This window comes from Lolium rigidum, chromosome 3 (genome assembly GCF_022539505.1).
Source record: "Lolium rigidum isolate FL_2022 chromosome 3, APGP_CSIRO_Lrig_0.1, whole genome shotgun sequence".
NCBI classification, from domain to species: domain Eukaryota; kingdom Viridiplantae; phylum Streptophyta; class Magnoliopsida; order Poales; family Poaceae; genus Lolium; species Lolium rigidum.
The window spans coordinates 405,981,681-406,007,593 of NC_061510.1; the positions used below are offsets into that span (position 1 = coordinate 405,981,681).

Genomic DNA, 25,913 nt, shown 5'->3' on the forward strand with positions numbered 1-25,913 from the left:
TAAAACCACCGCTATTTTAATGCAGCTTGGGGACCTTCCGAGGTCCCTCACTTTGTTCAAAAAAAAAAATCTCCAGACTCGTTGTAACCTTCAGCTTTAGAGCATCTTCACCGGCGCCTCCGATAGCATTTTGGAGACCGGTAGCGAAAATGGGCTCGCACCGGTGCGTCTCAAACGGCGCCGGCTAGTTTTCGAGCCCAATAGAATCGCCGGCATCCCCGTGTCAGCCCATTGGTGAAGGACGTGAATCGGGCGCGCCAGCGCCTCATGGCACGTCAGAAAACGAGTGTGGGCTCCGCCTGGCAGCCAGACACACCGATTTCCCACCTCCTACCCACACCCGAGCTGACTCCCACCCCTCTAGATCGCCACCGTCGCCGCCGCGCCCCTGCTTGAAATAGACATCGCCGCCTGTCTAGGAACCGCCGTCCATCGACACGGCCGCCACCCCCTACGACCGGCGGCCCCTGTTTCGCCCTGAACAGAGCTCGCCGCCACCGCGGCACAACCTCCCCGCCCGCAAGGTGTTCGTCCGATTGCCGCGATGGACATCGACGACGAGACAATGGTGCAGCTGTTCACGGAGGAGCAGAACGCTCAGGCTGTTCGGCGGCAACAGCAACAGCTGATTCTGGCGAGCATGCTGCGTGTTCGCCAGCCTTTCTTCGTCGTGCCTCGGCGCGGCGGCTCAAAGCCAAGCAAGAGGAGGAACATCAACCGACATCGTCAAGCCAGCGCAATGCTGCTTTACGCCGACTACTTCAACGAGGACGCGACTCATTCGCCGAAGGACTTTTGGCGCCGGTTTAGGATGAACAAGGAGCTGTTCTTGAAGATGTCCATGGCGTCAAGGAGTACGACAAGTACTTCATGGCCAAGCAAGATTGCACAGGTTTATGGGCTTCACCTCAATTCAGAAGTGCACTGTTGCAATGCACTGTCTTGCATATGGAGCTCCTCCAGATACAGCCAATGACTACCTACGGATGGCAGAGTCGACATGTACAGAGACTCTCTACAGGTTTTGCCGAGCCGTCATAGCGGTGTTTGCTAAAGACTATTTGAGAGCATCAAGAGAAGATGATACAGCTCGGATCCTGCAAAAAATGCAGCAAGCGGATTTCCTGGGATGCTCGGAAGCATTGACTGCATGCATTGGGGCTGGAAGAATTGCCCTTTTGCTTGGCAGGGGATCTACAAGAGGCATACTGGTGAGTGCAGTGCCATTTTTGAGGCGGTGGAAGACCGTGAGCTTTGAATTTGGCATGCATTTTTTGGCATGGCAGGAACAAACAATGATATCAACATGTTGCATCGCTCTCCGGTGTTTGCTAGGCTAGCTGAGGGACAAGCTCCAGCCGTGAACTTTGAGGTAAACAACCACGCATACAACAAGGGGTACTATCTAGCTAATGGTTTCTACCCGACGTATGCTACATTTGTGAAAACAATTCCCTCTCCGCCAAACGAGATGGAAGCTTATTTTGCAACATGCCAGGAAGCAACACGCAAGGATGTTGAGCGTGTTTTTGGGGTGCTTCAGCAGCATTTTTATTGTCAGGTACCCTGCTCTCACTTGGTCTGAGTCTTAGATGTGGGAGGTGATGAACACCTGTGTGATCATGCATAACATGATCATTGAGAGCGAGCGCGACGCACCTGTGCAGGATGATCAACCATTTGATTATCAAGGGCCACTCGCTGAGGTAGAGCATGTACCCCAAGAATTTGCCGCTTTTCTTCATATGCACAATCAAATTCGAGATGCAGATGTCCATGCACAACTAAAGGCGGATCTAGCTGCGCATTTGTGGACGAGGAGAGAAGCCGCCAACAATGCATGATTTTATTTCTATTTGTTTGGTTGTATGAATAATTTAAGTACTATTTGTTCGTTTGGTTGTATGAATAATTTAAGTACTATTTGTTTGATTGCATGAATAATTTAATTCTATTTGTGTGATTGTATGAATAAAATATGATTGATATATTGTTTCAAAATATTGTAAAAAGAAAAAAAATTGAGGGCCACCGTATGAGAGGCGCTGGTGTGGAAACAGCATCCTCAAATAGAGGATGCACTGCTGACGTCTCTCATACAGCAGTGCCGGCGATTATTTGGGAGCGCCGATGGAGATGCTTTTAGGTTGTCTGGCAATCGGTAGCAAATATAGGTCGGCTGATCCACATCTGGTCTGAAATGCGTGCAGCGTTCTGCGGCAAGCATTTCAGCATGGAGGACTTCACCACTTTGTTGTGTATTTTGTTGACGTATTTTCTTTTGGAGTAGAATTTTTTGTGTGAAGTGTAAATGGCGCCAAGTCAAATTTCTTCGGTGCTGACATGCACATACTGGTCTCCTGGTGGTCTCTATTTTTTTGGCGCCAAACTCAGGAGTCAGATTCCGAAATAGTTCTGTCAAGGGACAGATAAACCATTAGTTTTGTCAAAGGATCCGATTTGTCGTGAGATATACTTTCTTGACCTGCTCGGTATTTCTAATCATAGTCGATATTTTTGCAGCATCTCTGCCTACCCGTGCTCATCCGTCCATCACCCATCGTTGAAAGATGAAGTTTGACCACGCTTAAAACAAAGCAGTAACAGATGCGCTAATGAACTGGAGAAATGTATTGTATGCTTCAAAAACATATACTCCCTCCGTCCATAAAAAGACGTCTTAAATTTGTTAAATTTTGAATGTATCTAGACCAGATTTAGTATATACATACAAACAAAATTTGACAAAGTTGAGACATCCTTTTGTGTACAGAGGAAATACAAGCATAATAGATTGAAAGGCTTGAAAGCTTATTGCGAAGACTGATAAATTGAACATGACTCTTTAGCTGTTTACTTCAGAAACATCTTAGGTCTCAAAATACAATAAAGAATATAACAGTGAAACCACAGCCATAGCTCAATAACTGTTGATCTCATGAAATACACATTACATACGGGGATAGCATCCCTTCCCAACCCATCCCTAGATTGAATGATCCATCCAAATTTCCTAGCTCATCCATCCAAAATCTTGACGAAAATTTAGGCCTGCAACAACGTTCAAATGGACGAGATTAATGAACTGACATAATTTTGCAGATTTGGGACTGCACAGCTCTCCCAGAAGAAGTTCTGAAGAGAAGCAAACAGAAAAGTTGGTGCGTACCTTGCTAGCAATGTTGCTGGACAGCCAGTCCAGGCCTTCGTACAATCCCTCGCCTGTTGTAGCACAAGTGCTCTGGATGTACCTGCAAGCAAGAACAAAAAACTCATCAAGCCATCTGCTGTACTACAGAGCAGTACGCAACTATGTCCACCACCAAGCCCAAAGGGAAGATATACATCTCATTTCCTTTGCAAAAAGAGAGAAAGGGAGTGCAGCCCAAGCTTATCAGCAATCTTGATTTGGAGAAAAAAGTCTACCAGTGTCGCTGGCGAAGGGAGTGCAGCCCAAGCTTATCAGTAATCTCAGCAGCATTCATAGCATTTGGAAGATCTTGCTTGTTAGCAAACACAAGCAACACAGCATCACGTAATTCATCCTGCAATCAGTGGACATGTGAATAATGAGCACTCAAAATCACTAGGAGAAGGTCCAACAAATATTGCTGATGAGACCATGCACAATGCCCTCCCATAAATGCGGAAGTTATAGATTTCTATATGTGTTTATTAGAATGATAGAGGTCGTCCAGTGTAAGAATTAACCTCATTCAGCATCCTGTGGAGCTCATCCCTGGCTTCAACAACACGGTCCCTATCGTTGCTGTCCACGACGAAGATAAGACCCTGCGTGTTCTGGAAGTAATGCCTCCACAGAGGTCTGATCTGTTTTTACGAAGACATGGCAAACATAAGAAACCAGTTGTGACAAAAAGATGCCTGCCAAATTCAGAGAATGAGCATACAAGCCTACCTTGTTCCCTAGTAAATTAGGAAATTAGGTGTGAGAAGCTAGTGTACCAAAAATAAATTGGTTAAGAGGTGCAGAGTATGTTATCTATGTACCTTGTCCTGACCCCCGACATCCCAGACAGTGAAGCTGATGTTCTTGTACTCCACAGTTTCAACATTGAATCCTGTATTTGAGAAAAAAAAATGGAATAAATCATGTTGCAGGTTTATGAATGTTCAAATCTGCATGGTATAGTATAATATACTTCGCATACAAAATAAGTCTTCTCTCCAGTGTAAATCCATACAATGTTAGGTGCTTATTTTGCCAGAACACATCATCCAATTCCAATGCCATACGAAGCAAGCCATCAGTTTACAATGCTCAATATTAAGTAAATTCAGTCCTATTATGTGATAGCTTTGCTGGTCATTTGCTGGTCACAGTGGGTTTTATTTACTCATAGTGGGGAGTAACATAGAGTAGTAACATGAACATGGGAGGCGGCGTTTTGGCTCATAGGAGCAAATGCTCCCATTATACAAAATAATTAAAAAACAATTTTAATTATATCAAAAAATTCTGACATAATTTTTTGTGTACATCATGACATTCTATGTTAGTGCACAAGTTTTCGTGAAGAAACAAATTTTTTGTGGCGTGTACGTAGTCATAGCATCAAAATTTGTCTTTTTACAGGAGCCACAGAATTTTTTAGTTTTTTTTAAAAACTTGTGTAGAACATAAAATGCGCAGATGTACATGGAAAATTTTATTTTAGAATTTTTTGACACTTTGAAATGTAGATTCACAACAAGAGCAAATGCTCCTATGAGCCAAAGTGAATATCCCCATGAACATGTTACTAATCTACTCCTCATAGTGGGTAGTAAGATATGTCTGGTATCATGCAAAGTCATATTTATTAGGTTGTAGACTCATCTTGTCTTGGAAAAATGTTATGGTAACATAGCTAGTTACCACAAGCACTTCTCTCCTCATTTAATGACATGCCATGTCACCTAAATGAATACTACCTCCGTTTCGATGAATAAGGCGCACACACATTTCAAGACAAACTTTGACCAAGAAAATTGAGCAACCAAATCTTGATTATATTGTACGTAATTAGTATCATTGGATTCGTATTGAAAAGCACTTTTAAATGATGCTAATTTTATACCAACAATCTTTATATATTTGAAGTAATTCTTAGTCAAAGAAAAAAAAAACACGCCTTATTCATTGGAATGGAGGGAGGATTATGTGGCATTTCATTTGGGTGCATGTTACCACCTTTAGTTACTCCCACTATGAGTAATCTAAGTAATTGAAAATTCGCTAAAATACAACTAGTTCAAAGGTTTATATTGTCAACCAAAAATGCATCAATCATATATCTGAGAGTCGTGTATCGTTCTATCAATGTATCTCTATGAATGGATGTGCACTACTCGTGACCTGAAGAGAGATCCTAATGAACAAAAATGTTCTAACTGTCGATAGATTCATATTGATATTCTGGCTGCTTTTTTTTGTTGTTGCCAAACTTGTGATACAAAGTAGCACCCACTGGAATCAAAACGATTAGCTCCTGCATGTGTCCGCTAGTATAGCTACATTTTATAACAATAAGCAAAACATGGCATAATGAATAAAAAGGCACATCATACGTGCACTACTTGTGTGTGTGTGACCTGTATAGAGATCCTAATGAACAAAAATGTCCTAACGTCATATTGATATTCTTGCTGTTATTTAGCCAAATTTGTGTTCCAAAATGGAATCACATTGCCAAGCATTCGCATGTCCTACCAGTACCGCTACATTTTCGACATGATTGAAACCTGTAGTGGTACACAGTGAGGCGGGCAGGTAGGTCGTGTGCTCACCGATGGTGGGGATGGTGGTGACGATCTCGCCGAGCTTGAGCTTGTAGAGGATTGTGGTCTTTCCGGCGGCGTCGAGACCCACCATGAGGATCCGCATCTCCTTCTTGGCGAACAGGCGGCTGAACAGCTTGGTGAACGTGAGCCCCATCTCGTCTCCTCCGGCGCAGGTGCTCTCTTGTCCTCCCGCCTCGCCTCTCCTGCAGCGCACGAAAAAACAGAATTCCCCGCGCGTCAAATGCATGCCATCTCGTTTCGCAGATCTGCCCGCGCCGCGCCAGATCCGGCTCAGGCCGTGGGATCGGCGATCACCCTGCGCCCGAGCCCGCGATCTACGTGCCGGGAACGGGATCCGGAGGGCGCGGCGGAGAGAACCTCAGTGCCGGAATGGAGGTGGATCCCCGCGAGATCTGGCGAGCGACGACCGCTGACGTGATCCGTCGGTCGGATCTAGCGAATGGGGGATCGCGGCCGGAAGGGAGAAAAAGAGAGAAGGGTGGTCGGCGGAGGGGGGATGGCTGACCTGATCGGAGGAATGACTCGATCCGCGGTGGGTTCGCCGGCGTAGGAGCCGGAGAAGGAAGGGCACGGGGGGTGGTGGGGGCGCGCGAGAGAGAAGGAGGAAGGAGAGAGTGGCGTTGCGTTGGGGCCTGTAGCGCTGTATTTAACCGACGCGATGCGAGGGAGAGCGTTTGGTGCTTGTACGGGTCGCGTCGGTTGAACGCGTCTCCCAACATTACTTTCCCCCTGCCACACTTTTTTGTTGCCAACACCATTGTTATTTGTTGGGTGTTCCACAAAAGTCATTTTGGCACAAGACCTCTAGTGATCCCTCTTTGTTTAAATTTCAAAATTCTTATTCATAAGTTCCAAAAAATTTTTTTTGAAAGAGTTTTAAGCTTTCTCAATGATATATCCCACAAGTACGCAAAATTGCAATGTAAAACTTTGAATCCACACTTTTAACATTTTTGTGTATCCCCAAATACACATTATTTTCACTTTATAGTTTACATGCTCTCATGTTGATTTTTTTTCAGATTTTTTTTTTGAAATTTAGAAATATAACTTTTGATTTTTTTCCGACAAACAGGTGGGGTCCATGTGCCTTCGATACAGATTATGGATTGTAGTATGATAAGATTTTTTTTCCTAGAAAACCTAGGTTTAATCGAACATTAGGAAGCACTGCTAAAACGGTGTAAAGCAAACGTCTACAAGACTTGCCAGTTAATTAATTTGATTTTATGTTTACCAGACTTATCTAGTGTTTTCAATCGAAACATTACCATTGCTTGCTCCACTACCATTGGTGTAATTATTGTTTTGAACTTCTGCAGTATTAGTATATTGGTTTTGAAAATTAGAGCCATAGTTTTTGACTCTTCCATGCTGGGTTATAAGGATTTCTTGCTATGAAGTCTACTTCCCCAACATTAGAATTGGTGATGGCATTAACTTGGGTATTTTTCTTACCCTTCCAAATATTTAAAAGCCCATCTACCTTTGAAGTAAGCTCTTCATTATTACATTTTGTGATTGAATTCACCTTTCTTGAGGAGGATCTTTCTACATGTCATTGGGCATGGTTTCTTCACATATCATCTAGAAGTCTTCTTGCAACTTCAACTGGCTTGCTCATGAATGTTTCTCCGACTGCAGTATCAAGCATAGAATTTGGCATTAGGGTAAGGGTATTTTAAAATAAGTGTAGAATTAACCAGTCCTCCATTTCATGACCTAGACAGTTCATGGTGGATTCTTTCATCCTTTCCCACGCAAGTGCTAGTGACTCGCGGTCTTATTGTCTAAAATTTGTAATGTTAGAACGCGGCTGCATAGTATTTGTTGGTGGGAAAAACTTAGTCATGAATATATTAGTACATTCATCCCATGAAATAATAGTGCCTTTAGGCAAAGCTAGCAACTAGTATTTTGATTTTCCTCTTAGTGAAAAGGGAAACAAACTTAATTTTACCGCATTGGGGTTAACATCTTTAATGCGCATCATATCACATATTTCAGTAAATGTATTCAAGTGCATACCCGAATCCTCAACAGCTGAGCCCCCAAATTGGTTCTGCTGAACCAAACTCAAAAGGTTAGGCTTAATTTCATATTTCTCACCTGTAACACCAGGCTGAGTTATGGTTGCACAAATAAAATCATCATTAGGGATAGCATATTCCTCAATCTTCTTTTGTGCCATGGTTATGATATTTTTGGTATTTTCTCCTATGATTGTAAAAAAACAAGTAACTATTTTTTTTGAGTTTTCAAATAGAGAATAAAATGGTAAACTAATAAAAGTAAATAAAAATTAAAAAGAAAATAAAACTGACTAACAAGGTCTCTAGTAACCTTACCGGAATAGCGAAATTGCTTCCCCGGCAACGACGCCAGAAAAAGGGTTGATACCTTCGATCTGGATTATGGATTATAGTATGATAAGATTTTTCCCTCGAAGAATTAGGTTTAATCGAACCTTGGGAAGCACTGCTAAAATGGTGTAATGGAAACGTCTACAAGACTTGCTAGTTAATTTAATTTGATATTTACCGGACCTATCTAGTTTACTCTTAAAGGGGTTGTGTCCAACCACTATTTCCACACCCGTGAGTAACAACAGTTATTAAGCATATGAATACGGACCAAAGCATTAAGCTAAATGATTGTCTTGTTGATCCCGAATGCATTACTAAGCATGTCCGTTACTTTCCCCTTTCTCTCACTAAGGTTTCGCGGTAGCACGCCGTTCTCCACTTATCCCACCTCTTTCCTTGATCAATCCGATAAACATGGGTACCTGTAGATCATCGAATCGAGGCAAAGAGACAAGGATACAAGATTGCAAAACTCCTATTCAATCCTTACACCTATTAACGATTATATGCACATAAACGCTGCGAGGATTCATCCCAACCCGCAGCCCGTGAGAACTACTCACACATAATATCAATATTAATACCAAAGATAGAAATCGTTGTGGCAATTACTTGCATTCAGATCACAGTATTCTTACAATGGTCGCTAATTTTCAACAAGATCTCTATTACAATGTTGATGGCTAGATTGGAGATGGAATGGATGAACTATGGTGGTGGATCTCTTTCGATGTGGTGTAGACAGATCTGATGGATGACGACTCTTTTTAGGGATGAATGGCTCTCTTTTTGGCGTCGGGTCCTTCACAGAACTTATAGGGGTTGACTTTGGGAATGCTGCGGCAGGCCGTGCGGGCGGATGATACGGGCAGGGCTTGCCCATACCGATATCCGTTAAACCTTCTGGAGCTGCCTCTTCGAGCCCGGTCAACTTTGCTGCACTTGTGACACGATTTTCTTTAGTAATTGTAGGTCCATTTGTCATTATGACGTGATTTCCTTAACATCATTCAAAGATAGGAGAGATTGCACATCTTTGCATTAATTAGTCATTAATAACAAATTGAGAGGTAAACTTAGTCAATTTCTTGACTTAGCTAATGGTTTGACCGCGAGAAAAACTGGGGTATTTCACAGCCATGAGTATTTTTTTCCTAAAAAAAACTTTGGGTGTTCTATGAGAGAAATTGTATTGCTAGTGTGCATGGTGTGTACGGATATCTCATGTATCAAGTTCATGTGTGGTGTGTGTATTTCCTTTGTGAATAATACTTACGTATTGCCACTAATGACTAATCAAGGCAAAGATGTGCAATATCTTCTATTTTTGGATGATGTGCAGGATATCACGTCATAATGGTGAATGGATCTGCAATTACTGAAGATAATCACGTCAGGAGCATGGCAAAGTAGACTACGCTCGGAAAGGCGGTTCCTGTGGCTTTAACGTGCATCGGTACGGGCAAGCTCCGCCAGTACCGTCCGCCCGTACAACCTGCGGCCGTTCCCGAGGTCAAATACTATAAAAGTCGTGAAGGGACCAACGCTGAAAAGAGAGCCATTCATCGCCAAACAGAGCCGCCATTCACCAGATCCATCTGCACCACACCGAAGGATATCCATCACCATAAATCATCCATTCCATCTCCCATATCCTCCGTAGCCATAGCCATCACCATTGTAATAGAGATCTCCTGAAGAATTGGCGACCATTGTAAGAATATTGTGATTTCAATCTAAGTATTTTGCAAAAAGATTTCTATCTTTGTATTTGATCTTGATATTATGTGTGAGTAGTCCTCACGGGCTGCGGGTTGGGGAGAATACTTGCAGCATTCATGTGCATCTAATCTTATGACATGTGTAAGGATTGAATATGAGTTTTGCAATTTTGTATCCTTGTCTCTTTGCCTTGTCGTGATGATCTACAGGTACCCATATCATTCAAGTCGATCAAGGGAATAGGTGGGATGAGTGGAGAACAGCGTGCTACCGTGAAACCTCAGTGACAGAAGAGAAAAGTAATGGTACATGTTTAATGATTCATTCGGGATCGTAGCACAATCATCTAACTTAAGGCCTTGGTCTGTATTTACTTAAAAAAATATTGTTGCTTGCAGCTGCGAGAACAATGGTTGGACCATTAGGCTCTTGTCACCACTGGCTTTAGGGGCAAGAGTATTTACGGATGTGCTGCTCACAAATCTCTTATCTCGATTTTATTTGTTACACATAGGAGCTTTATTTATATATGTGTGCATAGCTGCAGGTAAAACCTTAACCTTGGCCTATTTCCATCATTGAACATAATTTTCTTAAAAGTAAACTAGATAGGTCCGGTAAACTGAAGATAAAATACACTAGCAAGTCTTGTAGACGTTTTCCTTCACAACATTTAGCAGTGCTTCCCAAGGTTCGATTAAACCTAGTCTTATAGGGAAAAGCTTATCATACTATAATCTGTAATCCGGATCGAAGGTATTAGTAGACACGCGCGAGATCAGGTGATCAGACCGATGTGCGCGCGTATTGTGCCCTGGCATGGACAACGTGTAGATCGGAGTCGATGGCGAAATTGTCGGTGATGTCCCGACCGATGATGACGAAGATGGACCAACGATGAATACCGCGTAGATTAGAGGAGCCGGCAGCGACACAACGAGGCATCCTTCAGACGACGCGTTCGCCCTTGCTGCGCAGTTGGTGAAGGCAATCCGGTATAGAGTTGACACCAATGTTGGGGTAGAGGCGCAGGACCACGACGACGATGGGCGACTCAATCCGATCTATGATCGGGAAATCAAAAAAGAAACGCCGGTCGAGCAACCGACAGACAAAAAAGAAAACCGATCTATAGATTGTAATAAAGACACGAGGGCAGCCGATCAATCGATTGGCGGATGAACCCTTCTACGAGTTGCTCGGCCTCTGGAGTAGGTCATGGAGATCGACCTCGTCGGGGACGGCGCGGCCCAGAAGCTTGTGTGATGGCTAGGTCAAAGATCGTGCCACTCTGCTACATGTCAAAGATCGTGGCACTCTGCTACCATGTAGTAGACGATAAAGAGAGAGATTAACTAAATATGATGGACGTTATATTGAGCCTCTCGGAAGAGTATATATAAGATACAAGCTAGTTTTGAAGGCCAAGAAGGCTCTCATAGAGAGATAAGGTATATTTAGATCCTTAACAAAACGCTATTCTGTTGATAAATTGTGATTATAAAATGTGATTAATCACAAAGCTATTCTGTTGATATAACCCTGCAGGAGTGACGACTTGTAAATGGAAAGGAATGGATTTCTGCGACGTCTCGACCTTTCTTCATGGCGTTTAACAAAACGATTTTTCACGTCCAACACAATTAACCTGCTTTTTTTTGAAACTAACACAATTAACCTGCTTAATCTATACCAATATAAAAAAGCACAGAGGGGGCAGAACCAACGAAACACGGCCATCAGATGCACATCTAACGCTCCAAATCTTCACCACAATTAGCGCTAAAACACTCCAGGCTGACAACTCCCCACCACTAAATCAGCCTAGGCTGACAACTCCCCGCTAATCACCCGGCCCTAATCCCTCAAACAACGCGGCTGCACCGTCGCTCAGGCCGACGTCGTCCATCACCTACAGCGCCGCCCGTCCCATCGCCCGCCGCACGTCTCGTCGCCCGCTGTCGCCCGCCCGCCGCACGTCGCCCGTCGTTCCTCACAATCACGGACGCCGCCGCACGTCTGCCTCCGCCCGTCGCTCGTCGCCCGTCACCCGTAGCCCGCCGCACGTCGCCAGCGTCGTTCCACACAATCGCGGATGCCGCCGCACGTCTGCCTCCGCCCATCAATTCATCCTGCGCGTCGCCCGTACCCTGCCGCACGACGCCAGCGTCGTCCCTCACAATCGCGGACGCCTCCGCACGTCTTCCTTCGCCCCTCAATTGATCCTGCCGCCGCTGTGCGCGAGCCCGCCCGGCTTCTCTGCATCGCCGTCCGACATCACATCCCCTGCACTGCCATCTTGCCGGCCGCCCACCCCTTGAAGATGCCGTCGCCGAGCATGTCGAAGAGGACGGATAACTCCTCGCCCTTGGGGTAGTTGCCGAAGTTGTTGGTGAAGGGCTAGGGGGTTGGCCAGCAGCAACAACTCCAAGATCATCGAAATCCTCCTCGATCACGGTACGAAACTTGCCGTTGTATAGCTGTTTGTGCTGCATCGCTTCTACAACAATTTTGGTCTGAATTTGTGTACGCAAGTGCTGAAGAGCATGATATTGCTCCTTGCAAATGTTGGTCCTTAATAATTCATTCTTTTCAGATTTCGAGACTACAGAAGTTCATTCTTTGCAGAGTTCAATATTTGTAGTTCCTTAATAGTTCATTCTTTGCAGAGGTACTAAATTGTACCTTTGTACCCAACTATACCAAACGATCTTGAGATTCAGAGGTTACAGAAGCTACAAATCATTTCCCTGTGTCGTTCAGGTAATTAGAGCCATCCGTGACTTTTAATAATTTTAGTGATTTATGTAAAAGAACTCAGAATTGACCATCAGACAGGAACACGTGATTGTTTTGTGGTGGAAATATGTTCAACTGGAAGATCCAAATACTTAAGACGATATGGAGCCTGCCACAAGCGAGGTGTCACCTCTGTAGTATGCATCACATATAGGGTATGGCTTCGCCAATTATGAATGCATAAAGTTTACTATCATCACTTGCATCGTCTATTGATAGTGCCTCTTTATATTTTCTGAAAATATAAGACAATGCTTACATTTTCGGAAGAATACCTTCACCATGGAGGCTTGTGGGAAGGTCAGTTTACACCATTGATTTTTGAAACTGTGTACTACCCGATCTGGGACCATTGCATTGCTATATTCCCTAGAGTTACAGTGCATAGCCTCATACACACCAGGGCCAAGCAATTGGATTAATGATCAGCTGGATTAAGCTATATAACTGTCCAATAATTTCCTTTTGATTTTACCAGGACATAAGCATTTATCTTACTACTGGTATATCTCCTCCCCCTTCCTTCCTTTTCTTTCTGTTGGATAAACATTAGAGTATGACACATATCTGGTTGTCATCCATATATATTTGGGATTTCTATTTTCGTGCCCTCGGGTCCTTAGTTGTTCTCAGTTTTCCCCAGCTCCTTAGTTTTTCCTCAGTTTTACCCAAACGTTTGTCTGAAACCATCACATGTGATGTAATGGCCGGTTGCCCGACGGTTGACCGTTATCTTCTGACTAGTGGGGCCACGTAGAGCCTGCAAAGACACGTCAGACCATCCATCTTTGTTTGACCGTAAGCATCGCTGAATCCCTGACCAAAACGCGAATGAGTGGGGCTTCGGTATATCAAATGACAAGTGGGGCCATGATGCTGATACAAGGGGCAATACACGGGTAGGATTAGATTTTTAAACGGAGCTCTACAGCGATGGCACGGAGGAGGTGGCATGCGGGGTGCCGAGATGAGATCGACGTCCACAAAGAACTGCATGAGGCGAGACCAGACGCATTAGATAGATATGAACTAGACGCGTTTAACCATGCAAAGAAGAGAAGAAATGGTCGACGACATCGACGACCACCTCAAAACTTTGACTGACCGTGTCGGACACGAACGCGAGCAATGTAGAGAAAACTAGTGTCTCTCCTTTACGGCGTGTATAGGTGGGTGCTAGGAGAGTGTGGTGGCGAAGGGAAAGACCTCGCGGCGGTCTATGGCGTCCGGCATAGCGGGTCGGCGTGGCCGTGCCCACGGCGGCGTGCATGCATGTTCGGCATTGGCATCGGCATGTACGTTTGGCATTGGCCTCGGCGGTATCTCTCGGTGTGTCGGTGATCGAATGAGGGGACGGGATTGAGGGTGCATCCCGACGTTGACCTAGCGAGTGGCGGCGAGCATAGCCGTTCGACCATGCCGATATCGGCATCGGCATCGTTTGGAGGCTGTGGTGCTCGAATCAAGTTGGGATTTGTTTCTCGTAGGCCAAAATGAATTTGAAACAAGTTTCATGTTGAAGGTTAGGTAACGAAAGTTTGTAACTATCCCAAAATTATACTAGCGCCATGGTGAGGTTCTTTTTGATAGAGCTATACGGTTGGGCAAACTTTTTTGACACTTTTTAGATAGGGTTCCTTGTTGTTACACGTATGGCATCATGTATGGAAAATTTGTGGTCATTTGGAGATGTTCGAAAAAATCACTTTGCTTAAGCGCATGCCGTTTCGTCTCGTCTGAAACCAGCTTTTCTAACAAGGTGATTTTTTCTACCTTCTCTAAATAACCTCAAATTTCATACAGCTGATCTTCTATACATAGATAGATAGATTGTTTCGTTTTTACATTTTTCGAACTTTTTATTTCCCTTTATAATACCCAATTGATTTTCAGGTCAAAACCTCGAAAAACAGCATCATGTATGGCATCATTTCACCCTAAATTTCAAATTTTCTGAAACTTTCCCTTTTAGATATTCCTTGTTGTTATAGGTATGCCATCATGTATGCCAAACTTGGTTAGGTCTCACTGAAACCAGCTTTTGTAACAAATTAGGTGATGGTTTATCTTTTTTTTTGCGTGAAAAGTAATGGCTACAACAAATCGGTTATGGTTTATCATATTTTTTTGCATGAAAAGTAATGGCTACAACAAATTGTTGATGGTTTATCATTTTTTGCGTGAAAAGTAATGGCAACAACAAATCGGTGATGGTTTATCATATTTTTTTGCGTGAAAAGTAATGGCTACAACAAATTGTTGATGGTTTATCATTTTTTTGCGTGAAAAGTAATGGCAACAACAAATCGGTGATGGTTTATCATTTTTTTTGCGTGAAAAGTAATGGCTACAACAAATTGTTGATGGTTTATCATTTTTTTGCGTGAAAAGTAATGGCAACAACAAATCGGTGATGGTTTATCAATTTTTTTGCGTGAAAAGTAATGGCTACAACAAATTGTTGATGGTTTATCATTTTTTTGCGTGAAAAGTAATGGCAACAACAAATCGGTGATGGTTTATCATTTTTTTTGCGTGAAAAGTAATGGCTACAACAAATTGTTGATGGTTTATTATTTTTTTGCGTGAAAAGTAATGGCAACAACAAATCGGTGATGGTTTATCATTTTTTTTTCGTGAAAAGTAATGGCTACAACAAATTGTTGATGGTTTATCATTTTTTTGCGTGAAAAGTAACGCCTAAAATAGTTTATAATTTTTAGCGCGTGAAAAATAATACAGAAAACCGCCCTTCAGCATACTTAGAGGGTGGAAGCTAATTAACCGCCAACAGAGAGAGAGAGAGAGAGGGGTTATCCTGCCCGTTCCCTATATCATACGATCAACGGTCGGCGGGCACGATCCGCGTGACATGGGCTAGACCAATCAGGGCGATGATGCAAGTCTGCGAGAATTTGTGAAGAGAGAGGGCAAAACTGAGTACTATCAAGAAACCAAGGGCACCTGAGTAGTAAACAGACTAAGGGATTCAAATTTGAGATTTAAAAAATGGAAAGTGTGTGTTTTGTACAATGAAACCCATCTTGGCCTACCTCAAACTATTTGCAATACCAATATACATCAGTGTGAGAATTGTGGCCTCATTTAGACAAAGTATGATTTGGGGGAAGCTGTTTTGGGAAGGGCTTATTGTGGAAAACCATGCACCTTCATAGCTACTAGGTGATTTGAGAAGTGGCAATTTGTGTTAAACTTGATTTATCTATGATTTATCTATGATTTGAGAAGTGGCAATTTGTGTAAAGACTCCATGAGTAAGTGCCACTCTTTTTCGGATTTTTTTGCACATTAAATGACTCATTTAACTAGTTAATCCCATTTGTTGACTCTCTGTTGACCAGCCACTTGAGGGTAAAACTGAGTATATTGCACTAGCCGTATTAGCACTCGAGGGGAAAATTGAGCACACAAAAAATGCTAGTATAAGACTCGAGGGTATACCCGAGTATATCTAAATTTCCGGGGTTAGACTCGAGGACACGTGCAATTGTTGACGCGTAGACGCGGGTCGCGGTGGAGAAGTCGAGACGTGCAATCGTGGACGCGTGTCGCGTTGCAGAAGTCCAAGACGTGCAGACGTGCACCTGTGCACGCGTAGGACGCGGGTCGCATTAACCACCCCTCGCCTTTATAGACGCCTCCTCGCACTCTCTCTCGTCACTCTCACTCGCTCACGCATCGCCAACTCTCTCACGTCCCATCATCTTCTCCAAAGCAAAAACCCTCTCCCTCTCCCTCTTCCTCTTCCTCCGCCGGAGAGATGGACAAGGAGAATGCCAATCCCATCGTCGAGGTTGGCTCAAAGCGCGACGCCTCCATCTTCGGCGCCGTCCCCTCTACGGACGACGATGCCGCCGCCGCCGTCGCCGGTGCATCGGAGGCTGCTGCCGCCGGTGGCAGTCGGATCCCGGCGGGATGGGACCCCTACGACCCCGTGCCGTACGTCCCGCCCCCGAACCCCTACGACACCTCCCTGGAGGACCCATGGAACGAGGTAACTACGGTTTGCTTCCTTTTTTGTTCCCCATTCCTTTTTGAACCCTGTTTTTGCTGGTGTAGATGGATCTGTAGATGGATGAGTATTGGGCTAATATTTGCGCCGATTTTATTCCATTTTGTTTTGATCACTTCTTGATTTCGTTTAAGATTTGGGGTTCGGCTGTTCGGTTAATTTATGCAAGTAATATTGGATCTCAATCAGTTAATTTATGCAAGTAATCATGGGATCTCAATCAGTTATTTTATGCACTAATCAAAGATATCAACCGTTTAATTTTGCAAATAATCTCGAATGTGTTCAAGTTCAGATCTAGTTCAGATCTAGAATCTGTTTCTTTGCCTATGATGAATGGTTGGGCACAAATTTTTACAGGGAGGGTTCAGCGAACCATTGCTGTGTACAAATCTGTTGTGCATGAGCTTTAGTTCGCTAACTCCTTCCCTGTAGATATATAATCATGTCCACTCTAACTGAGACTGACTCTGTTTTTCTTAACTTTGTTACCATGTAGGTTAGTCATCGTTGCAACTCATTGATACGTCTCCGACGTATCGATAATTTCTTATGTTCCATGCCACATTATTGATGATACCTACATGTTTTATGCACATTATATGTCGTATTTACGCATTTTCTGGAACTAACCTATTAACAAGATGCCGAAGTGCCGGTTCTGTTTTCCGCTGTTTTTGGTTTCAGAAATCCTAGTAACGAAATATTCTCGGAATTGGACGAAATCAACGCCCGGGTTCCTATTTTGCCCGGAAGCATCCGGAACACCCGAGAGCCGCGGAGGAGGGCCCCGTGGGCCCGGATGATAGGGTGGCGCGGCCTGGGCCCCGGCCGCGCCGACCTATGGTGTGGTCGCCCCTTTGACCTTCTGACGCTGCCCTTTCGCCTATATAAAGCCCCTGCGTCGAAAACCCTTACGGAGGAAGCCACGATACGCGAAACCTTCCAGAGCCGCCGCCATCGCGAAGCCAAGATCTGGGGGACAGGAGTCTCTGTTCCGGCACCCTGCCAGACGGGGTAGTGCCCCCGGAAGGCTTCTCCATCGACACCGCTGCCATCTCCACCGCCATCTTCATCACCGCTGCTGCTCCCATGAAGAGGAGTAGTTCTCCATCGAGGCTCGGGGCTGTACCGGTAGCTATGTGGTTCATCTCTCTCCTATGTACTTCAATACAATGATCTCATGAGCTGCCTTACATGATTGAGATTCATATGAGTTTTGTATCACTATTCATCTATGTGCTACTCTAGTGATGTTATTAAAGTACTCTATTCCTCCTCCATGTGTGTAAAGGTGACAGTGTGTGCACCATGTGAGTACTTGGCGTAGGCTATGATCATGATCTCTTGTAGATTGCGAAGTTAACTATTGCTATGATAGTATTGATGTGTATTATTCCTCCTACATACGCATGAAGGTGACAGTGTGCATGCTATGCTAGTACTTGGTTTAGTCGTATCGATCTTTCTTACACTCTAAGGTTATTTAAATATGAACATCTAATTGTGGAGCTTGTTAACTCCGGCATTGAGGGTTCGTGTAATCCTACGCAATGTGTTCATCATCCAACAAGAGAGTGTAGAGTATGCATTTATCTATTCTGTTATGTGATCAATGTTGAGAGTGTCCACTAGTGAAAGTCTAATCCCTAGGCCTTGTTCCTAAATACTGCTATCAACCGCTTGTTACTCGTTTTACTGAATTACTACTCGCTGCGTTACTACCGCATGTTTACTTCCTGCAATATTACTACCATCAACCGCACGCCGCCGAGCTATTTTCACGGCGCCGTACTACTCGCTCATATTCATTCATACCACTTGTATTTCACTATCTCTTCGCCGAACTAGTGCACCTATTAGGTGTGTTGGGGACACAAGAGACTTCTTGCTTTGTGGTTGCGGGGTTGCATGAGAGGGATATCTTTGACCTCTTCCTCCCCGAGTTCGATAAACCTTGGGTAATCCACTTAAGGGAAACTTGCTGCTGTTCTACAAACCTCTGCTCTTGGAGGCCCAACACTGTCTACAAGAATAGAAGCACCCGTAGACATCAAGCACTTTTCCGGCGCCGTTGCCGGGGAGGAAAGGTAAAAGGCACTCATACTTCGGTTCCGAGTAACGAGTACTTTTCCGGCGCTATTGTGTGTGTGCTCGAAGCTATTTCCTTTAGACTCTGCAATTGCGACATTTGGTTTCTTGTTTACACTAGTTAGGCATAATGGACAACAATGACCTTTTTATTCTATTTCCTGATTTAAGACATGGATGGTTTGATGCGAAAATTAAAAAACCCATGGAACATATTAATATGAATGCTTTGAACACTATTGTTGCTAATGCTATGGAAAATTCTAAGCTTGGGGAAGCTGGTTTTGATGAGCATGATATTTTTAGTCCCCCAAGCATTGAGGAGAAAATTTACTTTGATGATACTTTGCCTCCCATTTATGATTATTATAATGATAGTAGTCTTTTGTTACCACCTGTTATGGAGGATAAATTTGATTATGATTACAATATACCTCCTATATTTGATAGCTACTTTGTTGAATTTGCTCCCACTACAATTAATAAGAATGACTATGCTTATGTTGGGAGTAGTAATTATTTTATGCATGAGACTCATGATAAGAATGCTTTATGTGATAGTTATATTGTTGAGTTTGCTCATGTTGCTACTGAAAGTTATTATGAGAGAGGAAAATATGGTTGTAAAATTTTTCATGTTACTAAAACACCTCTCTATGTGCTGAAATTTTTGAAGCTACACTTGTTTTATCTTCCTATGCTTGTTACTTTGCTCTTCATGAACTTGTTTATTTACAAGATTCCTATGCATAGGAAGCATGTTAGACTTAAATGTGTTTTGAATTTGCCTCTTGATGCTCTCTTTTGCTTCAACTACTATTTCTTGCGAGTGCATCATTAAAACTGCTGAGCCCATCTTAATGGCTATAAAGAAAGAACTTCTTGGGAGATAACCCATGTGTTTTTTTACTACAGTACTTTGTTTTATATTTGTGTCTTGGAAGTTGTTTACTACTGTAGCAACCTCTCCTTATCATGTTTTTGTGCCAAGTAAAGTTTCTATGTCAAAGTTGATATTATATTTGGGATCGCTGCGCAGAAACAGCATTGCTGTCTGTCACGAATCTGGGCACAGGCCTCTGTAGAAAATTCGAAAAAATCTGCCAATTTACTAGCGTGATCCTCAGATATGTACGCAACTTTCATTAGTTTTGGGTTTTTCCATTTGAGCAAGTCTGGTGCCAGCTTTAAATTCGTCTTTACGGACTGTTCTGTTTTTGACAGATTCTGCCTTTTATTTCGCATTGCCTCTTTTGCTATGTTGGATTCATTTCTTTGATCCATTAATGTCCAGTAGCTTTATGCAATGTCCAGAAGTGTAAAGAATGATTGTGTCACCTCTGAATGTGTGAATTATTAATTGTGCACTAACCCTCTAATGAGTTTGCTTGAAGTTTGGTGTGAAGGAAGTTTTCAAGGGTCAAGAGAGGAGAATGATATACTATGATCAAGAGGAGTGAAAGCTCTAAGCTTGGGGATGCCCCCGTGGTTCACCCCTGCATATTTTAAGAAGACTCAAGCGTCTAAGCTTGGGGATGCCCAAGGCATCCCCTTCTTCATCGACAACATCATCAGGTTCCTCCCCTGAAACTATATTTTTATTCAGTCACATCTTGTGTTCTTTACTTGGAGCGTCGGTTTGTTTTTGTTTTTGTTTTTGTTTGAATAAAATGGATCCTCGCATTCACTTTGTGGGAGAGAGACACGCTCTGCTGTTGGATATGGACAAATATGTCCTTAGGCTTTACTCATAATGTTCAAGGCGAAGTTTCTTCTTCGTTAAATTGTTATATGGTTGGAATTGGAAAATGCTACATGTAGTAATTCTAAAATGTCTTGGATAATGTGATACTTGGCAATTGTTGTGCTCATGTTTAAGCTCTTGCATCATATACTTTGCACCTATTAGTGAAGAAATACATAGAGCATGCTAAAATTTGGTTTGCATAATTGGTCTCTCTAAGGTCTAGATAATTTCTAGTATTGAGTTTTGAACAACAAGGAAGACGGTGTAGAGTCTTATAATGTTTACAATATGTCTTTTATGTGAGTTTTGCTGCACCGGTTCATCCTTGAGTTTGCTTCAAATAACCTTGCTAGCCTAAACCTTGTATCGAGAGGGAATACTTCTCATGCATCCAAAATCCTTGAGCCAACCATTATGCCATTTGTGTCCACCATACCTACCTACTACATGGTATTTCTCCGCCATCCCAAAGTAAATTGCTTGAGTGCTACCTTTAAACAATTCAAAAGTTATTACCTCTTATTTGTGTCAATGTTTTATAGCTCATGAGGAAGTATGTGGTGTTTATCTTTCAATCTTGTTGGGCAACTTTCACCAATGGACTAGTGGCTTCATCCGCTTATCCAATAATTTTGCAAAAAAAGAGCTGGCAATGGGATTCCCAGTCCCAAATTAATTAAAAAAAATAGACACTCCTCCATGGTATGTGAATGTTGGAAGGCACCCGAGGATTCGGTTAGCCATGGCTTGTGTAAGCAAAAGGTTGGGAGGAGTGTCATCCATAAATAAAGAAAAACTAAACTAAAGTACATGTGTAAACAAAAGAGAAGAGGGATGATCTACCTTGCTGGTAGAGATAACGTCCCTCATGGGAGCCGCTCTTGAAAGTCTGGTTGATGAGGTAGTTAGAGTGCCCACTACCATTCGTTGACAACAACGAACACCTCTCAAAATTTTACTTTTATGCTCTCTTTATGTTTTCAAAACCAAAGCTCTAGCACAAATATAGCAATCGATGCTTTCCTCTTTGAAGGACCATTCTTTTACCTTTATGTTGAGTCAGTTCACCTATCTTTCTCCACCTCAAGAAGCAAACACTTGTGTGAAATGTGCATTGATTCCTACATACTTGCATATTGCACTTATTATATTACTTTGCGTTGACAACTATCCATGAGATATACATGTTACAAGTTGAAAGCAACCGCTGAAACTTAATCTTCCATTGTGTTGCTTCAATGTCTATACTTTAAATTATTGCTTTATGAGTTAACTCTTATGCAAGACTTATTGATGCTTGTCTTGAAAGTGCTATTCATGAAAAGTCATTGCTTTATGATTCATTTGTTTACTCATGTCATTACCATTGTTTTGATCGCTGCATTCATCTCATATGCTTACAATAGTATGATCAAAATTATGATGGCATGTCACTTCAGAAATTATCTTTGTTATCGTTTTACCTGCTCGGGACGAGCAGAACTAAGCTTGGGGATGCTGATACGTCTCCGACGTATCGATAATTTCTTATGTTCCATGCCACATTATTGATGATACCTACATGTTTTATGCACATTATATGTCGTATTTACGCATTTTCTGGAACTAACCTATTAACAAGATGCCGAAGTGCCAGTTCCTGTTTTCTGCTGTTTTTGGTTTCAGAAATCCTAGTAACGAAATATTCTCGGAATTGGACGAAATCAACGCCCAGGTTCCTATTTTGCCCGGAAGCATCCAGAACACCCGAGAGCCGCCAGAGGAGGGCCCTGTGGGCCCCAGATGATAGGGTGGCACGGCCTGGGCCCTGGCCGCGCCAGCCTATGGTGTGGTCGCCCCTTCGACCTTCTGACGCTGCCCTTTCGCCTATATAAAGCCCCTGCGTCGAAAACCCTTACGGAGGAAGCCACGATACGCGAAACCTTCCAGAGCCGCCGCCATCGCGAAGCCAAGATCTGGGGGACAGGAGTCTCTGTTCCGGCACCCCGCCGGACGGGGAAGTGCCCCCGGAAGGCTTCTCCATCGACACCGCTGCCATCTCCACCGCCATCTTCATCACCGCTGCTGCTCCCATGAAGAGGGAGTAGTTCTCCATCGAGGCTCGGGGCTGTACCGGTAGCTATGTGGTTCATCTCTCTCCTATGTACTTCAATACAATGATCTCATGAGCTGCCTTACATGATTGAGATTCATATGAGTTTTGTATCACTATTCATCTATGTGCTACTCTAGTGATGTTATTAAAGTACTCTATTCCTCCTCCATGTGTGTAAAGGTGACGAGTGTGTGCACCGTGTGAGTACTTGGCGTAGGCTATGATCATGATCTCTTGTAGATTGCGAAGTTAACTATTGCTATGATAGTATTGATGTGTATTATTCCTCCTACATAAGCATGAAGGTGACGAGTGTGCATGCTATGCTAGTACTTGGTTTAGTCGTATCGATCTTTCTTACACTCTAAGGTTATTTAAATATGAACATCTAATTGTGGAGCTTGTTAACTCCGGCATTGAGGGTTCGTGTAATCCTACGCAATGTGTTCATCATCCAACAAGAGAGTGTAGAGTATGCATTTATCTATTCTGTTATGTGATCAATGTTGAGAGTGTCCACTAGTGAAAGTCTAATCCCTAGGCCTTGTTCCTAAATACTGCTATCAACTGCTTGTTACTGTTTTACTGAATTACTACTGCTGCGTTACTACTGCATGTTTACTTCCTGCAATATTACTATCATCAACTGCACGCCAGCGAGCTATTTTCTGGCGCCGTACTACTGCTCATATTCATTCATACCACTTGTATTTCACTATCTCTTCGCCGAACTAGTGCACCTATTAGGTGTGTTGGGGACACAAGAGACTTCTTGCTTTGTGGTTGCGGGGTTGCATGAGAGGGATATCTTTGACCTCTTCCTCCCCGAGTTCGATAAACCTTGGGTAATCCACTTAAGGGAAACTTGCTGCTGTTCTACAAACCTCTGCTCTTGGAGGCCCAACACTGTCTACAAGAATAGAAGCACCCGTAGACATCACTCATTCACTAGTTTCTGTTTGATATGGATCAGATGTACGCAGCGACGTCGGCAGCGACGAAGAGGAGGAGGACGTCAAGACTCGCCAAGTGCTGCGGAGGCTGCAGGTCGGCCGTACATCTCCTACTTCGCCAAGGAGGTGTACGGGTGCCCTTCCGCACCGGGAGACTCGGCGCCACGGACTTCAGCCGCCTCGTCACGCATGCTGAGAACATCGGCAACACCTTCCCCAAAGTCGGCACGACGGTGAACGTCCACTCCTTCCGCGCCAAGCACGGGCGCTCGGCATGCACCTCCGCAGCTTGCAGCGGGTGGAGATCTCCGCCGGGCGCATGCCTCCGCTCAAGCCCAAGGCTCCCAAGGGGAGCAAGAGCAACAAGTGGAGGCAGAGCCAGATGGGGTAGGCGGAGTCCTGGACGTGTGCTGCTGCTGCTGCTGCCTCCTAGTTTGTTGTTGGGATCCCTTTGTTGTTAGCTAGGGATCCCTTGTTGTTATGTTAGTATGATGGTGCTGTGAAGAACCTGTTACTATGTTGGCTGATGTGTATGCAGCCTATTATCTATCCATATTATCTAGGGATTATCTATCCCTAGTCTACTATATTTTGTTGGCCGTACTTAGTTTTCTTGATTTACTATGACTTGTGAATTTATCGTACATTATCCCGGAGATTTGCTTCTAGATTTAACTACATACATATGGACCGGAGGGAGTACTAGATTTGCTGCCATATTGGGCAAACAACGAGGGCCAAAAGGCACAAATAATTGAAGAAAGTCAGAAATGCAAGCTTCTCTAGATTTTATACTAATTTGGTGAAAAGGACAGAGAGAAAGAGGGGAAAAAGGTGCACTTAATAATGCCAATTTTGGGCCGAGAGAGACAGAACCCAGCTCCTGCTCACGTGCAACCAAACGCTTCTCGTCCTGTCCCACGTGGTCCCTTTCTACCAGCCCCACGCGACACGGGCCCACACGACGCGGCCCCACACGACGCGGCCCCACACGTGACAGAGCGGTCAACTAAACGGGAATCCTGCCGTCTGAGCTGCTTCTGCGGGTTTCAGACAAACGTTTGGGTAAAACTGAGGAAAAACTAAGGAGCTGGGGAAAACTGAGCACAACTAAGGACCTGAGGGCACGAAAATAGAAATCCCTATATATTTTTACAGGAAGTTATGGGAACATATTAATGGAACTGTGCAAAATTCTCCCACTGACAAAACTACCCCAAAACTACCCCAAAAACCAAACCATGGTGACAGGTAGGCTCCTTACTAACATGTCTTTGTAGGTTAAATTCACTTATGAATCTTTCATGTGCATTCTTTATGAATCTTTCTCACTTGGTGAAATTCAAGTGAGAAAGATATGTCTTTGTAGGTTAAATCAAAAGCTTAAAATGTTCTTCCATTTGACTGTACCAAGTACCCCAGAAGTTCGAATATCTGGGACTCCTTAACCTGCAGAGTCACCTTCTGTTGAGGTACCAGCACACATGTTGCACAAGGTCAGAACTCAGATCAGAGAGTTCTTATCTACCACGGAATCTTATTTGTATGTTTATGCTACACCACAAGGGGTTTGATGATGATAGTTTTATAGATTTATAGTTCATACTTATGATTCTCTTTTATTTGAAGTATCTATTATGTTTGATTTTTATAGTGTCTGTGTATGGAGCTCTGAAAAACAGTGTCATTTTGCACGAGTTATGAAGCCCCAGATCTATCATAGATGTCCATTCTATAATAAGCTCAAATAAGATATTTTTTAGAAGCACAGAGTTTAACGTCTGTAGATTTTTATGCCTTTTCCTAACTTTATTCGTTCTCTGTGGATTTTGTAAACAGAATATGTAAGGTTTATCCTCAAGATCATTGACATCGTTTTGTTATGTACCACAGTTAGTTACGACACATAAACAACATATTATCCAGAATAGAATGCTTAATTGTTCATATTGTCTCAGTTTTAGTAAGACACATAAACATTGATTTGGTTTCTTTTTCTCGAAGACGCATAAACAACATCTTATCCATTTATTTCCTTTTCCTGAAAAATAATTTACAAGCTAATACTTTAACTATGATTCTATTTCTACTTTTTTATGTAGTTCCTCGTGCGAAGCAACAAATTTTGATAGGAGATATTTGGTGTTTACATATATGTTGTTTACTGTTTAGTGACATACTCTAAGTTTTTTTTTTGGAGGGAAGTAACGGACATCAAATTATTTGTAAGCATTATGAAACTTAAATAATAAAAATTTAACTAAATTATGTGCATTAGTCAACACGTGCATTGCACGTGCAC

At 43.1% G+C, this 25,913-nt stretch overlaps 1 protein-coding gene across 1 annotated transcript; it reads right to left on the reverse strand.

Moving 5' to 3' along the window:
• Nucleotides 1-2,827: 2,827 nt before the first annotated feature.
• LOC124704664 (ADP-ribosylation factor 1-like) lies at nucleotides 2,828-6,424 on the reverse strand. Its single transcript, XM_047236935.1, has 7 exons — nucleotides 6,311-6,424; nucleotides 5,791-5,987; nucleotides 4,012-4,082; nucleotides 3,712-3,831; nucleotides 3,427-3,545; nucleotides 3,170-3,251; nucleotides 2,828-3,051 (listed from the first exon to the last, which is right to left on the reverse strand). The coding sequence occupies exons 2-7, from the start codon at nucleotides 5,936-5,938 to the stop codon at nucleotides 3,046-3,048; spliced, it is 546 nt and encodes a 181-aa protein (XP_047092891.1). The 5' UTR covers nucleotides 5,939-5,987; nucleotides 6,311-6,424; the 3' UTR covers nucleotides 2,828-3,045.
• Nucleotides 6,425-25,913: the final 19,489 nt, after the last annotated feature.